Source organism: Rhyacophila brunnea, unplaced genomic scaffold (assembly GCF_057557595.1).
Source record: "Rhyacophila brunnea isolate RB1 unplaced genomic scaffold, BYU_Rbru_1.0 scaffold_20, whole genome shotgun sequence".
Classification (NCBI taxonomy): domain Eukaryota; kingdom Metazoa; phylum Arthropoda; class Insecta; order Trichoptera; family Rhyacophilidae; genus Rhyacophila; species Rhyacophila brunnea.
In genome coordinates this window covers 14496046-14513670 of record NW_028232860.1, presented here as the reverse complement: position 1 = coordinate 14513670, position 17625 = coordinate 14496046, and the positions used below count along the sequence as shown (strand labels likewise).

Here is a 17625-nt window from a genome sequence, read left to right as displayed (position 1 = left end):
GTGGAATTACTTTGTTAAAAGTGCGAACCATTGTTTTTTTCCAATCTTTCTCATTTTTAATAATTTAAAAAATAAAATGAATCGGCAACTTACACATGGGTATAAATCAAACTTCATACAAACTGAGTTTATTTCTAATGTAGTTATTTTTTATTAAAAGTATTTTTTCTGTTATATTTTCGCTTTTATTTTATGTTCCATAAAAAGTGATAAAAAATCAATCCCGAAATCCCGGGATTATGTTTATCAATCCCGGGATTCATAGGTATCAAAAATAGCTCGGGATCCCGGGATTGGAATCCCTAGCCCATAGCACACCAAAAACTATCATTCTTATAAAAATGACGGTTGACCCGTTTGAGGTAATAACTCAATAGTAATGACATTATATGCCTAAATGAATTGTCAAAACGCACCGCAGGGCTGTCCAATCTTGGCGACTGGTATAACCTGTCCGTCGGCTGTCAGTCTGCTGATCTCTCCTCCGTGGAGCGACGTGTACAACTCTCCGTTCCACTCTGCAAAGCACTCAGGCCCTTTCACCTTGCCCGAGTACAGATGCTCCGGGTTTCCTAGGACATTATTAAGAGACAGCACCCCCTCTAATGGTCTGGCTGGTACAACACTGCAACAAATACGACAACAATGGAAAAATCAATAATCGAGTGCATTCTATTTTAATATGCTATGAAATAGGACCACAGAATTTTTTCACCACACTGAAAAAGACCCTGGCTTATTAAAATATAGATCATTCTGGTCAGACAGGTCATAGTACAAATTTAATAACACCGCTTTATCAATTCATTATTGATATTTTTTTAATAATTTGAATAAGTATGATAAAAAAGATGATTCATTCAAAATTATGTGTTACTTAGTAACTCGATAGAAAATTACTAAAATGTAACATGTATCAGCTTATCTATCGCTTTCGACAAAGTCATGTAATAAATTATCAATTATCATTTTTTCTTTTAGTATTGAACCAAAATAAGTTCTGTACTTTGACCACTTAGTGATTACCTTTAATCTTTATGTTAACCTTATATTACCTCATATTATCTATGTGGAATTATTAACACTCCCGTTACTGTAATGCTACCTTTGATTATTAAGCCCATTAAACTACAAATATTTCAGTTAATATGCACTTCATATCTTCATATGTCAGCTATGCCAACAATCATCAATGTTACATCTGATTAAAATGTTATTATTTTCAAAATCAATAGCATTATCCAGTCCATCAGATTTAATTTACCTGTCATAAATTATAAATGCAAACTGAGCGTCGTATTCCTTTGCTAACAAAAGAGATAGATCTAAAGTATATGCGAGAAAGACAGATACACTTAATTGTGAGATAGAGATAATATGAAAGCAAGGGTTGAGATCAAAATAGTACTATGACTTGTAGGTTGTAAGAATGTATAAAAATACTTGTATGATTATAATTAGGTTTTGATGCCTTTTTGATCATTTTATAGATAAGAGAAATAGAAAATAATCGTTATTCGACTTATTTATGTTACTAAAATAGGTGTTTCCTTTTTACTTACAGTAATAGTGTTAACCTAGTACGGTAAACCAAGGTGACATCACAGGAACGGATGGATTATAAAGGGAAGGTTCAAAATCATTAAATAATACAGAATTGACTATAATCATCATTATCATTTTTTTTCTTAAGCGGATGGCTGCCAATGACGTCTTAAGATGCAAACTTTTCCGTGAACGGCACGCCGCTCATACAAAAATGATGTCTTTGGAAGCACCTCTTTAAACGTGATTTTATTACATAAATCAATTATTTTAAACATACAAATATGTTGGAGCACACGACATATATTGGGAATATCATCACATACTTGAATTGAAACAGAATTCTTTTTTACCACTTGAAACGTAAATTGATTTTTATTTTTTATTTTTGTTATGTATTGCAAGGTACCGCCATACATACAACTACATATAACCGGCAGTAAAATGGTTAAGTATCTACAAAAACCAAAGTCTTATACGTAATTTATGTTATGACATTTGAAATTATATTGCAAGCACATGAACCATGGTTAAGTTGGTAAACTCGATAAATATTAAGATCGCTCAATTTCGATTCTCTTACATACGCAATGTCGGCCATTTTTTATATTCAGTGTAGCAACTAAATAATAATGCCAAAGTGTAGTATTATTGGCTGCTTAACTACTCATTGTGACGAATTGTCTTTTTATACGTCCTGTAAATTGGCAAATAAATACCATAGCACTAGTGCCAAATTCTCTGCAAACGAACCTGCATTGTCAAGTCATCTGTAGCTAACTTAATCAGTGGATCAGTAGACATTTTTTTGCTTCAATTTTTTACATTTAGGATCCATCTCTATACAAGGTTTCTTCAAAATCCTTGACATAAACAAAAGAGTAAATTAATGTTGTATTTTTTTTTTAAATACGCTCATCTGACAGTATACTCATGATCTTAAAAACATAAAAAAACTTTAACTATTAATTTGTAATTGTAAGGCATCCATCAGCTCAATGCCATCTGTATATAATATATAATTCTTAATAAACGACGCTGGTTTTCCATGCAATTCTGGAAAGTTTGATTATTCACCATTGAATTTAGGATGTTGTCAAATTTGCAATTCAATTCAACGAAATGTTCAACTGGGGTCACGTCGCCGAATAAAGAACACCTCGAATGTCCCGCGAAAATATTCAATACATTTATTATTCATTCGGCTTATTTCTGGGGCAAAGTGGTGAATTTGATTATCATTCCATTGTTTCAAATATAGATTTCTAAAAATATTTTCAGTTCGTCTGACCAATGAGTAGAAAGAAACTGTCATCTCTCGCCTGTCATCGATGCAATCCGAAGCGACTTGACACAAACGCTGTAATGATATATGTGTCATCACTGCTGCGCATGCACTGAGATGTGCAATTTTCATGCCCTGAATCTGAAGGTTCAAATGCGCTTGTATATTCCAAAGTGACAGATAGTTTTGATATATTGCTATGTATGTGGGTGAGTCTGTAACGTTTATTTTTACAGTGGTTAAAAAGTATTGGGATAATATAATAATATTCTATGTTGGTAACATTGAATAAATTGTTTGTGAATAAAATGAAAATGGTGATCTGCTGTCCTACATTCGTTTATTTGCGTTATAAAAAACTCTTTTTGGCCAAATGCAAGGCGTATATAAGTACATGTAAACCAGCAGACACGTATGCAAAAAGAATAGACTTTGTAGTCAATCTGTAGTCGTAATAATCTAAGTTTTACAGAGATTTCGAATAGGTAACTATTTCCCCATCAGGCCTTGTTTGACTTGACGTAAAACACTGATTACAAGAATTCCATCGATTTCCACTGAGTACGTTTCAAACTAGCTGGAGGACATATGTACTGTATACTAATCGTCGGTGTCTCGTGCTGTCAGGTGATTGCTGAGTACAAACGCACCACATTAGTTTGTATGCCATTATATACTAGATATTGATTGATAATACCTATTTACTTACAAGTACTTTTTTTAAATCTTGAAAAATATGGTGCCAGATGGGACTCAAACCCATATCCATCCATCCATCATAATACATAATATCGTCTCTGTTCTGGCAGAACACACTAACTGGAGAATACTAGTTTTGAGTAATTTGACTTTGAAGTTGTTAAAATGTTTGAAATGGTCTATCATGTGAGTTTATTAAGTAATCGTAAAAAGGATGACTGTAAAATAAAGACTATTTAATTATTAAGAAGGTTTCCAGACGGTAAAGTTTGAAATAAGGAACATTTTGGTATAACTAACTCAATATGTAATTTTTTCAAATTAATGTCTTCTGCCAGAACAGTGACGATATGTTTCTGAGGTGTACCCAAACTACGTATGCTTAATAAACAATGTTTCTGAAATCTTGTGAATTATTTGTTAAATGAAAAAAATAGTTTAACAATACAGATGTAAGTAGTGCGCCATCTTGGTATTTTATGGGCCTAAAATTGCATAATGTTAAGTCTAACTTCAAATTAATATTCAGCACCATAAAATACATGTCTGATTTGAAAATCAATCAAACCACGATGGCAAGTATAATAGACATTTGAAATTTTTGAATCGAAGGATTACTGGGTAAATTTTGAATATCTTTAAAATGACTCCAAAAACCGCATACCAAAGTGCACAATTCATTTATTTTCCAAACTCTGTCACCGGACCACACACAAAATTATCAATTGCACAAGTCAATGAAATGAGAAAAAAAATTATATAAATTATATTTGAAATATTTCATCCGGTATACCGCAATACCGTTATCAAGAATACCTGCCACATTGTAACCATAAATAGATAAGAATAATTATTATATGACCACAAATTCTTTTTAATATTATTGTGATAATATTTCACGCACTCTTGCGAATTTCCACTAACGTGTTCAAACATGTACGTTTCTATCAATTTCCTTTTTCATTGAATTCTCTTCTATGGAAAATTCTCATTAGTCATTGACAAGTTAAAACATGAAAATATCGTGCCATCATTGAAACTGGTTATGTAAGTATTTTTTTAGAGTTTTTTTATGAGTAGCAAAAATTCCTTACAATTTACTATGTGACTCATTTTATAGAAAACCGTTATCAGCTAGGCAAAATGAGACAAATTTTTATTGATTTATGGAAAATCAATTCAATTAAAACGGCATTTATTTGGTGATAGTAATCTGTGTGCAAAAGGAAAAAGGGGTTTACCTCACAACTCTAATTCTTAAAATGAATTACGTGTGCCAAATTTATCATAATGCATATTATATGCATAAATGACAAAAGGGATGAGGCGAATCGGTGCCACTGAATTAGTAAATTTTACACATGAAAGTTCCTGTAATGTAATAGTTGTCCAAAACTCAATCTGCTTTTGGCTCTCCTGAAAAGTAGTAATTTTGGAGCAATCTTCCTTTTCTTTTTACATATCGAATTAATTTAACCAAATAATTAAGAAAAACCAGACACATCGCCTGTGCATGGATTTACTGGCACCAAAAATGTGTAAATTAAACTATCGCGATAATAACTGTTTATACGACTGTCTTGCCAATCTCATCCTTGAACCGTAAGAGAGACGCGTTGTTGTCATTGTATGGTGCTATTTGATGGATTGTGAAAATTGGTGAATGTCAAAATACTCTGAACTACATAGTTTGTATTTTTTCAGGTGCAGATATCGCACACTTTTTTGATCCATGCATACGTACAACCTTGAAACTTGCTCGATAATACTTAATTACACGTGAATTTTCTTGTTATGGCCACGATTATACGTACTGCCAGCAGTAAATTCATGCAAGTGTAAACAGGCTATTAGGTACTGATACCGGGAAGAAGGACTCACAGGTATGTTTGTAGATATCCTTGATCCAGCACCACTTCAGGTTGGGGAAAATGTATGAGAGGGGTGCGGGGCAGGTTACTTGTTGAAGCTTCGAACTGTAAATTTGGGTGTGTATAGGCCGGAGGACCCTTCTGCGAAATTATCGGTTTATAAGCACATAGAAATGGGCGCGCCTCTCGATAATACCATCTCGCAAGGCAGGAAAGCCAAACCTTTGGTCGGGGCACTAGGAGTGAGGTCTTTGATTAGATTACTGATTTGATATGGAGTCTTGATGCGTGATTTGGGGCATCCTTTGGGGGGGGAGGATATATTTGACGACAGTACATACATGTTTCATATTTTTCAGAGGAAAACATTAGCGAAGAAATATTTGAACTTATTACCTAATATAGTTTTCAATACACTTTAAGGTAAGAGGATGGAATGATCAAAACTTAATCAGTGGTCAGTGTTATAGCAGGGGGTGTTAAATCTGATAAATAATAACTTGCGGCCGAGAAGGACAATTTTTGCATGGTAGTACATCAATAATTAGGAATGTAAATTTAGAATTGCACCCAACACACCATGTCGGAATGGAAAAGGGGCGCATTCTGATCGACACATTAACTGTGGGCGCTGTGGCTCTCTAGTAAGCAGCAAGTGGCGATAATATCTTATAGTCACCCCTTCCCGCTTCCTCTTCTACCTAAAGCTTTCAGTCACTGTAGTGATAAGGTATGTTATCATTTTACGGCTAATCAAACATGTACAGAGAAATAAAACACCTACAACTAAATCTTAATATTGAATAGTTAAAAGACCACCAAAAGTTGGTTCCGACCTAATCCCGGAAGGAGAATCAATATAGCGGATGTTAATAGATACAAAATTTCTTAGTGACCAGCTAAAATTCACACATTTTTTTTCAATTAATAAGTCTGAATCAAAGAGGAAACCTTCTTCTTTAGAGTACAGGCCAAAATATCTGAAAGTGAAACTGAAAAATGGTTACTAAGGCTAATGATTAAATTAGCTTTAATGATTTTGCATTACACATTCATTTGTAGCTAACATTATGCTTTCATGCTTGGAGATTTGTTTAAAAACACTATGCACACGCGGAAAACAATAAACAATGAACTATTATTCTTTGTCATTTTAATGGTTTGGGAATGTCCTTTTAAAGCAGACGAAACTGGTCATGATAATAATTAAAGTATTCGGAATAAGTATTAGGTACATACTGTGTAACACCATAACAGATACACAATCACAAAAAGCAATAAATTAAAACAGGCTGAAATTTTCATTTCAATACTGCCAACGTAGAGAACATTAATTATTCTATAATCATCAATTCGATTACTACTAAAACCATTCTGGAATCGTGGAAACGATTTGGCTATAACATTCTATTGATTAAATATTTACCACTAAACAAATATTTACCGAGTTTTAAAAATTTACCTAGAAGTCAATATCAAAGGGAAAAGACATATAACCATTACCACAGCAAGGTCAACTATAAAAAAATTCTATAAAAGTTAAATATTAAGTGTTTCACATAACATAACTCACAATAACAAATTATTATTAACACTCGAAACATTGCTGCAAAAGAGACCTAATTTTTAAAGAAAATATAATATTCCGTGACTTGCAAAGGCGGCTTGGCTTGTATACAGTAAAAATAGACAGATTTCTCTTATCAAGGTCAATATTTACCAGTTAATGTAAATAAACATTTTAATATTCTTTGATATAGGCATATAAATTTAATGGACATATTAATAATCCAGCAATATTATGACTTATGTGTGAACTTACTGTAAAAATTACAAGATTAAAAAGAACTTTTTATATACAACATTTTTAAATTTTCTGTTGAATCATATAAACTTGACTTGCTAGTTTAAACGATCAAAAAAAATTGTAATTGATAGAATTAATACTGAAATGTCATTTTGACACTCATATTGATTTCCATAGTAACGCACGTATATATTAATAATTTAGTTGCTAGGACCCCAGACCCTTAGCAACCGATAATAGTGGATTGGATCACGGATTTCTTCTGAAATAACTTTTCATACAAAACAGAATAAACTGAACATGAATTAAATTCTACTTAAAGATGGCTAAAAGTATTTAAAAAATGCATTGGCATCGTGTTCTGATATATTCTAAAAGTTTCAAATGTCTAACTAGTCGGGAAGTTAGTTAAAAATCGATTGCAAGATTTGTACCGGACAAACAACCACCGGACAAATAAGAATATGAGCTAATAAAAACGTTGTAAAAATATATAGTCTTTTAAGACAGATAAAAATATTTTTTCAATAGTTTAATCATTTATAGGTAAATCATTCTATAGTGGCACCATTGGCGATTAACGCGTGTATTGAATTGCTTGCGACAATGCCTATTTCAATGCTAGCAAACAATACCACTACAACTGCAAGCCGTATTTGCCTTACCCATGGTGCCACTGTAAAATGATTTGCCTATACTAGATGGTAATTCACAATTTTATATATAATATCGTCACCGTTCAGGCAAAAGTCACCAACCCTGAAAATGGCAGTTTTGAGTTGAGTATGTCACCCGAAGCGTAAAATTATGTTCTTTAAGATGCAAAAGTCACCACGGTACATTAGTTAGTAAAATGTTGCTTAAATCCGAATTATTTGTTTTCCACTAAATGTCTTTCGATAAAATCTTAACAAGCAAAAGTCTTTATAGGTCAATAGACATTATTGACTCTAAAAAAATAAATCCTTCGTTATAAATATACAAGCAAAAGTCACTATACTATGGATGGTGAGTTTTACTGATTTGTCATTTGAAAACTTTTAACACTTGTCTGAAATACGCAAAAATAACCAAACAGGAATAGTTTACCTTAGCTTGTTATAATAAGATCGCTTTGGTCAGATTATTAACAAGCAAAAGTCACCAAACCATAATTGAGCTACCTTACCTCCTTCAAAACCTTCCAGATGTTTTAATTAGCACCTAAAAGTAAAAGTACCTTACAGAAATTATTAAGAAGAAATGAGAAAATAATGTAATGTAGATAAAACCTTAAAAACATTTGAATCTGATTTTTCCTGCATTTTCAAACTTTCAAATTGCGATATCTCAAAACTATGTTTTTAGGGTTGGTGACTTTTGCCTGAACGGTGACGAATATCTATCACTTGGTATATGGCACCACCTCATTCAATTACCCCCAAGTAAACTGTAAATCTCTAGAAAAGATATATATATTTTTTTTTTAAATAAATTTAAACGATTTGATTTGATAGATAAATTAGGAAATTGTATGTATTACATTTCGCGGTAGTACATGTCTTATCGGAAAGAGATGACCGTATAGTATTGAGATCAAAACATATTACATTGTTCGCGGAGTATTGCAGACATTAATGTTACAAGTTACGATTCAATAAGAAAATTAATTTGATATTGATTGGTATCATATTATATCTGATAATAAAACGCTGTCATTATTATCAGATATTTAATATAAATCTATTCCGCAGAACAGATTAATAAATAGAATTCCAATAGGTTATACCCCAATATACTACATTTTGACGCAGGGTTTTAAATGTGTGTCCTACAAAAATGAACCACACATTATAGACGGGCAATAGCATGTGTTGCAACTCTTAAATACACCAATATTGAATGAGCGCAGGGCATAAACCGAGAGCAGTTGTCAGAACGAAGGACAAGCGTATTCTTAACACTTGTTTAAGTTTATACCATATTCTTCCACAGTCAAGATCGGTTGCCTGTAACTCCACACCCGTTAGGTAATTCAATTCCCATTATTTCTGAGTTCCCTGATATACACGATACGATATGATTATATATCTAAATTCCCTTGTATTCCAATGGTTTGTATTACATATTTTTAAGTGTTTTATGAATTTGGTATCAATACTATACGGTGATCTATTTTTGATATGGCCAACTGCACATATACAAATTTCCGGCCACGAGATAAACTTTGTAAAAATATATTTCAGTGTAAACAAATCTGTATTGAAAATTTTAGGAAATTAACAAGTATACTGCTTTGTCACTGAAACAACATTAATCTAAAGTATGTATGTAAATTTAACTTTCGTAACACCGCATAAATGATACAGTTATTCAAACAATGCTGGCAAACGTTAAAGACATGTTTACCAAGGCTTGCAACCAATTCAATATTTACACAGACTTTATTGACTGTGTTCTTTTATCAAAAGTAAATGATCATTTTCGCTTCCAAATGAACAGAGCGTATATTATGTCAATAGACGATGAGTAGTTGTTAGCCATTCGCCCAACCTATTGGTTCATTGCTCTGGACCAATCTCACACTTTGAAAGAACTACACGGCTTTAGAGACGGGTACTTTAATAATACTTCAATTGATAAAAACTGTTTGTCATGAATTGTTCATAGTTTTTTATTTTATTGAACGCTGGTGGTCATCCACCGTTGGATAACGATCTCCTCAAATACTCATAAGAGACGTAGAAAAAAAAATTGGTAGGGTCCACAGAACATTTAAGAGAAAAGAGGTTTGTGATGTTTAAATTCTGTTCCCACAAGCCCAAACACTGACCAAATCATACCAAAAGGTTGGAAATGATCAGGAATAGCTCCATGCAAAGAGGCATCTTAAAACTAAAATGATTACCAACCGTGATTTGTAATTTTGATTACAAAGTTAATTCAAAATTTTATTATCAATTAACATGGTTAGCAATATTAACAGAATTTGGAATAACTTATCAATTGCATATTGTTAGGAGATTTCGGCGAGATTAACGGATGGCGGCCTCGTAGTTCAGTGTACAAGGCGCTCGCCTTTCATACAGGGGCCCCGAGTTTGATTCTCGGTTAGGTCACAATATATTTATGTGATTTTGTCAAAGCCTGGGTGTTTGTAATTGTTTCTCTTCTATCACTAAATACACTACTGTTTTACTACACCACTGTCATTGGGCAATTACAAAAAATTAATAATTGCATCGTAAAAAAAAATTGTAAAACACAACTTAAGTCCGGTACAAATATTACTCTATTTTTTTTTCTAACAAATATGTTTCTGATGTGTGTTGATACAGTGGTTGGGTTATGTGAATAGCTAATAAACATAAATCATAAAAAAGTATGTTAATATACTCCAATTGGGAACACGCATGGAATACAACTTTCTTAAATCTTATTGTTGAAAAAAAAAAAATAGTTTAAATAGTTAATAATACCTTGTATTAAAAATAATTGAAATGGGACTTACGTGAATGAGGTGAAAGATCCTTTGGGTGGTAGGCCGGGGATATACACAATGACGAGGAACGCCACGGCGAGTTCGATCGCTCTGATTGCCAGGCATTTACACATCTTCCCTAACCTTCCCATTTTGTAGAACCTTGAAAATAAATACAAAACGCGTGTTACACGTTAACTCTCAAAGCACAAGTGATACAAACAATTTAAAGTTGTTTAATTTATACGCATCGGAAGAATAGGCAGGAAGGAAGTAACGGGAGAACATTACGCAGGACAATGGTACGCTTATCAATTATTTAACTATGGACAGACGTGCGTGTACACTAGGGAAACCCCAGTTTTCAGAAAATTGTGGTTAACAAAAATCTTGCTTATCATGCAGGTATTCTGTTGGTTATATTATAGTCCCGTTTCATGATTTGGTTACGTTATGTGTGAAATCATTTTTGCAATCATTTCCTTAAGAATTTAATAGAATCAATTTTCATATTAATATAGTTTTAGACCTAAGGTGCCTATTTCTATAAATACTGATACGTTCACGATTCAATATTCATGGTAAGCAACGCCATTGTGTTTCAAATCTTTTTTCCTTTGTATTGATTTTTCAAATTAAAACAATATGTCCCATTTTTATTAGTCGATCACTTCTTCTTCAGCATCATCCGCACTACAACCGAATATGAGTCTTAGCCACCTCCAGGAAATGTCTCCACTCCCCTCAGTCTACCACAAGCTCATTACATCGTCTTCTCTTGAGGGATGCCGTGTCCTACAGGCCAGGTCTCCCGATCTTCCTTTTCCCTTTGGAACCTCTTTGGTGGTCCATTCTTCAGTAAGGGCCTGCCCAAGGGAGTCCACCTTATTTCCACGCGTGAGACTACACCAAGGTCAACTATATTCAGGCCGTAGCACTAAATTGCGAATTACGTAATACGTAGTGTAATTATTGATTATTTTCGAATGCAATGCGGTAATCGATTGGATATTTCATTCAAATTATTACCATTTATTTCAATATCTTACCATCATCATTTTTTCTACGAACAGTTTACCAAAATATTGTATTCAAAGTAAGAGCAATGACTAGCACTGACATTGAAGTTTACAGTTTTGTGTCACGGTCTTACCATAGTGGGCCATGGACTATACATAGTTTGTGGTTGTACCGTCCTCGTCACGCACCCTCTTCGACGCATACGGCCCTGAAGAACTTTTTAATATCACCCATTCCAGGAGTCTTGATCTTAAGGGTAACAAGACAATTATCCCCTCACATTAACCCCACCGTATAAATAACCCCCCCCAACGTAATAAAGAAAATCCCAGACACAATTAAGTCCCCATTTGAAATGTCAGTAAATTAAATAAAATATGATAAAGAAGAATTAATAAGTAAATGTTATTGTTAAGTAAAATGAAATTTATCTATATACGAGGGTGGGTCAATAATTCCTTAGAAAAAAGCATTAAAACAGTTTTTATTTTTGTATTTTTTTTTTATTTCTCAACATAATCTCCTTGGAGCTCAATACACTTGGTTAGACGTTTCTCAATTTTTTTTAAACCGTCAGAAAAATAAGTTTTCGGAAGGTCCTCAAAATAAGCATTTGTCCGATCGATGACTTCTTCATTTGAAAAAAAACGTTGTCCACTTAGCCATTTTTTTAAGTTTGGGAAAAGGAAAAAGTCACTGGGGGCTAAATCTGGCGAATACGGTGGGTGGTCGACCAATTCGAACTTCAATTCTTCAATTTTAGCTATTGATCGTAAACATGTGTGAACACGGGCATTGTCCTGATGAAAGAGGATTTTTTTCCTGTTTAAATGAGGCCGTTTTTCTTCAATTTTGTTTTTTAGCTGGTCCAATAAAGATGTATAATAATCCCCTGTTATTGTTTTTCCTTTTTTCAAATAGCCAACGAAAATAATTTCACGTGCATCCCAAAATACAGTAGCCATAACCTTACCAGCTGATTTTACGGTTTTCGCCTTCTTTGGACATGGTTTGTCTTCGCAATCCACTGCTTTGACTGTTCTTTCGTCTCGGGAGTATAGTGGTGTATCTATGTTTCATCTACAGTCACAAAGCGACGAAAAAATTCATCCGGATTGCGTTGCATGAGCGACAACAGGGCTTTAGAGGCCACCACCCTATTGCGTTTATTGTCGACTGTGAGCAAACGCGGCACCCATCTTGCAGAAATATTTTTCATGCCCAATTTGTCATGTAAAATAGAAATGACGCTACCTTTTGAGATCCCTGTAACCTCAATTATCTCACTCAACTTTAATCTTCGGTCACTTAACACCATATCGTTGATTTTATTGATCATTTCTGGTGTAGTCACCTCTACAGGACGTCCTGAGCGTTGTTCATCCTTTGTTGATGTACGACCACGTTTAAATTCATTTAACCAGTTATAAATAGTTGCAAGTGAAGGAGCAGATATGCCGTGAACTAAATCCAACTCATTTTTTATTTCGTTTGCTGTTAACCCTTTTATAATAAAATGTTTAATAACAGCTCTAAACTCAATTTTCTCCATTTTCCATTTTCCACAAGCAATTTTTTTTTTAAATGTACGAGAAACACACAACAACCCGACCAATCTGATTGAAACTTCGCAGCATACTGAATCGGTAGTGCCGCTGCATGAAAACAAACCGCTTACAGTACTAGTCGCGCCACCTGTCGGCTTTTCTAAGGACTTATTGACCCACCCTCGTAATATATTATCATGAAATTCTGACACACGTTTCTGTAGCGGTGGATAATGTAAATATTAGATGTCAGTATAATTTTTCTGTGTCATATATATTTTTTATTTTGTCAAATAAATTTTTCTATCCATTATTATTGTTGAATCAATGAAATTTTATTTAGAGTTTTTTATCTCTATACAGGGTAGTTAATGTCCGCGGAGTTTTTGATATAGGGGGTAATTGTCCAGGGGGATTTTTGTAAAAGCTGTAGTAGAATTTGTTTGCCAGAGAAATTCTTCAACCAACTATCTATATATCTCTACCAATATATCTACATGACTAGCAATATATCGTCGGTAATTTTCTACAAACACGTATCTCAATAAACACAACTTTTCAGGAGAGGCAAATAGCAAGATTATTCTCCCAGTTTTTAATTTAGAACTTCTATGAAATATCAATTTAGTATAGTTACACTATTTCATGAAAAACTGTTATGTTTCGTCAATTTATCGCACTATACTTTCGACCGATCAGTCATATTGTCGAAGATACGAGAATCCATTACAACTTTACTGTGAATATTACTGCAGCAGACACGTATCTTGACTTACGAGAAAGAGCTTCAGTATAATCATCTGTCGGAGTTCAGTATTCTGTATACTTACAAACACGTCACTCAAAATACAAGTTTATAATATTTAGAAAAGTCTTTTATTGTGATATGAGTTTTTGCAATTGCTTAAATCTATTATGTTATAAAGTATGTTTTGAGATACGTGTCGGTGGAATATGTGCATATTCAATTCTGAATTCATTACATCAAACAACTCAAAACTGACAAAAATTGAGATACATGTTTGTAGAAAATTACAACGATATGTGCAGTTCATATCGACTTACTATCGAAATTGTTCAATACCTTTACCATAAGTTAGTGATGTACTGATTGGTCAGTGTATTACAATAATTCTATTAATAAATTATCACGAATCAATATTAACAGGTAAATACACAAATAGATGTGATAAATTTAACAAATTTGCACTTTAACCCATTAAATAAACTGATAGTAATTTTCCTTAAAAAATATTTGACATTTCGTCGCTATAGGATTGGTTTACCGAATATCCGTTTTTGTCAAAATCGACCTTTTAATGCAGAATATTTTTTTGCATCTAAACGGACTAGAACCATCCTTTTCTTTAAATCACTTTGTATTGGTAATGAATACATCATTCATATACTGTAAAAATAACTATTTAAATATCTCCATGTATTTAAATATAGGATTATGAAATTTGTTTTTCGTCTCCTGAACATTTGGTCTATTCGGGAAACCAATCCTACAGCGACAATTTGGTAAAGTATCTGTTTTGAATGACAGGTAAAGTGACAGAAACAGTAGTTTCTATTCACGCTATGCATTAGTCGCGAAATGATTTGAAAACGCAAACATACAGCTGTAAAAATATACAATATTATGGAATATCATAAGTCGTGACTTCTGGTTAACTACATTGACATTATTGTGGTTTTCTATTAATATTTTTACGCTTTGTAAGAAACATTCATTAGAAAACCGATTTCTATATCAATGTTTCTTAACCTTTTTACATCCGCCGACCACAAAAAAAATCAAAAAATGTTTTGCGGACCATCAACATTGGAATAAAATAATAAATATTTATATTTACACCACTTTTGAAACAATTGTCGAAATATATTACAACCCCACTTCAAATGTTGGGTTTCTAGGTAACTATTTTTGAACTGCAGAAAATTTTTGCGGCCCACCCAAAAATCTTCGCCGACCACCGGTTAAGAAACTATGTTCTATATGGATTGAACATAAACATATGAAAGTGAAGCAAAAAAAGGATTCCCAGTCTACGAATTAGATTAGCTACAAGTGACTTTGTATTGGAGGTTCATTTGAAGAGAACTTCACATTTCCACTAAGAGATTTATTTGCAAATTTAAAAAGAAAAGAAAATCTGTTACGATGAATATAGGAAATCAATAATACAATACTTATGCATTATGATTTAGTTGAAAAATGTTAAAAATTAATATCTGTGTAGTTTACTAACTTCACCACGTTTCATTTATTCAGTACTTTTTCTAGTGCCGCCACTATTGGAGGTTGGCCACCATCAAGACGATCTTCTCTCGATCATCTGTTACCCGAAACAGTTCAGTGAAGCTCCACTCGTACTAAAACATGTCGTTCTCTGCTACATTTACTTGATCTTTCCTTCGATAACGAGTTCAATAATGCTGAACTTATGTCCTCTTCTAATTAGTACTGTATACTTCTGGTTTTGATACTACGCACAACTTCTTGAACATTGCAATTTATTTAAGAATGTCAACATTCATTCAGTAAATCCGTTTAAATATCAGAATAGATTTACATTGCAGCGAATAATAGCACCTGTATACGTGTATTGATTTACTAGCACCAATAGTGTGTATTGTAAACTATCGTGATAATAACTGTTTACATGTAAAAGTTCTGACTTTCTTGCAAATCTCATTTTTCAAGCGTAAGCGAGACGCGATGTCGTCATTGTTAATTACTATGGTGATATTTGATAGGTTGTGAAAATAGGTAAACATCAAAAATGTTTTGCGCGGTGTAGTTCGTATTTTTTCCGGTAGGTTCACCACTATCGTTCTACTGCGCAGACGCAGATATTTCACAAATTCCAACTGTCGCGTGAATGCATTCTTGCAACTTGCACGATAATATGTGTTTACACATGCATATTCTTGTTATGGTCTCGATAATACAATATACTGCCAGCAGTAAATCCATGCACGTGTAAACGGGGTATAATGACGCATTCTCACGTGGCGATTTTTCTCATTCAATTATTGTCTGTTGAACGTTTCAACAGAAAGTTGAAAAGAATGTTCCCACATATCCATATAATATAAATCGAAACAATCGACTTTCAACTGTCATTCAACATACTGGCATAGTTCAATGAATATGAACATAAAGGTTTTAAATAGGTAGGTAAATGAATAAGAAATTAAATAAAACATCAGCTGTCATAATATGAATAATGTTGCCAGATAGAAGTAAGGTAGGTACTTACTCGATCTAACTTCAAAATTTTCTATTGATAAATTCTAGATATACTCCTCTAATTTATGTAATTAAAAAACATTTCATTAGCAACTTCAAAGTCCAAAAGATTTTAAATCACGCTTTGGAATTGCACAAATTTATTTATTCTATGGTAAGTATATTAATTTAATGTGTCTATGGATAATATAATATTAATTGGATACATTAATAATTTATTAATTGGATACATTAATAATTAATTAATTATAGGTATTTGGATACAATAAAAACGTGCGTGTAACGTAGAAATTCTTCAAGTGAAACGATATAACTTTACAAGTAGGTAATCATAATTGAAAAGTCACGATTGTTCGGTAGGTATAACTTACCCATGTCTATGGATAGGTATCTAGTGAACAATATTTCCCTATAATAATTATTTTATACAGAATGAATAGCAATAACTTGTAACGCAATTAAATAAGATGTTTTGGCACCTGGAATAATTGACATTCAAACGCACTGACACATGTACGAACGGTGTCGGCAAAGATGTAGGTACCTACGTCGGACGTGTCGCAGAATTTTATAATTCAAAGTCCAATCAATTAAAGAACCAAGTTATAAATACACGCACCATCAATGATTCCAGCCGCTAGAATAGCACTCTACAGAAACAGGTTGAGTTTGATATAAAAAACACTCTGGTTAAAATCGAAAACATCGAAAGAAAACTTACAGGTCACCAGCATGAAATTGTGCAAGTAAAACGACAATTTGCGGTATAAAATGCCGCTGTTTTTACCATAAACATACGATAATTTTGGATCGATTTATCAGCAATCCCGTTCATCATAATAAATAATTCTGTGCGTAAATTTACAAGTTCGACTCACCTATTATTTCACTGCCTATTGCAAAAAGAAACGCGGTGACAACAGACAACGACCGGTGACGTGACGTGACAGCCGACAGATTTTAGAATAACTGGAAGAAATGTTGCCAGACCGCCAGCGCTAGATATAATTTTTAGAATCTTATCATGTAAACAGAATTTCCCATTTTGACAACAAATATTTTTCTGGATGTTCCAAAAATCAATTAATAAAAAATGGAAAACTATGTTTTTCAATATAAAATATAACATTAT

At 33.1% G+C, this 17625-nt stretch overlaps 1 protein-coding gene across 2 annotated transcripts in view; it reads right to left on the bottom strand.

Annotated features, from left to right (window-relative positions):
* Hmu (adipocyte plasma membrane-associated protein hemomucin) overlaps window positions 1-17451 on the bottom strand; it is a 28684-nt gene extending 11233 nt beyond the window's left edge. The window contains exons 1-3 of one of the 2 annotated variants that reach the window (XM_085948049.1): window positions 17372-17451; window positions 10698-10829; window positions 417-625 (exon numbers count right to left, since the gene is read on the bottom strand). In XM_085948049.1, the coding sequence (XP_085804175.1) occupies window positions 417-625; window positions 10698-10819 (331 nt within the window). In that variant the 5' untranslated portion in view covers window positions 10820-10829; window positions 17372-17451. Of the gene's footprint in view, window positions 1-416; window positions 626-10697; window positions 12119-13414; window positions 13716-17371 lie in introns of those variants that run through there. The other variant, XM_085948050.1, reaches the window with a different exon arrangement.
* Window positions 17452-17625: the final 174 nt, after the last annotated feature.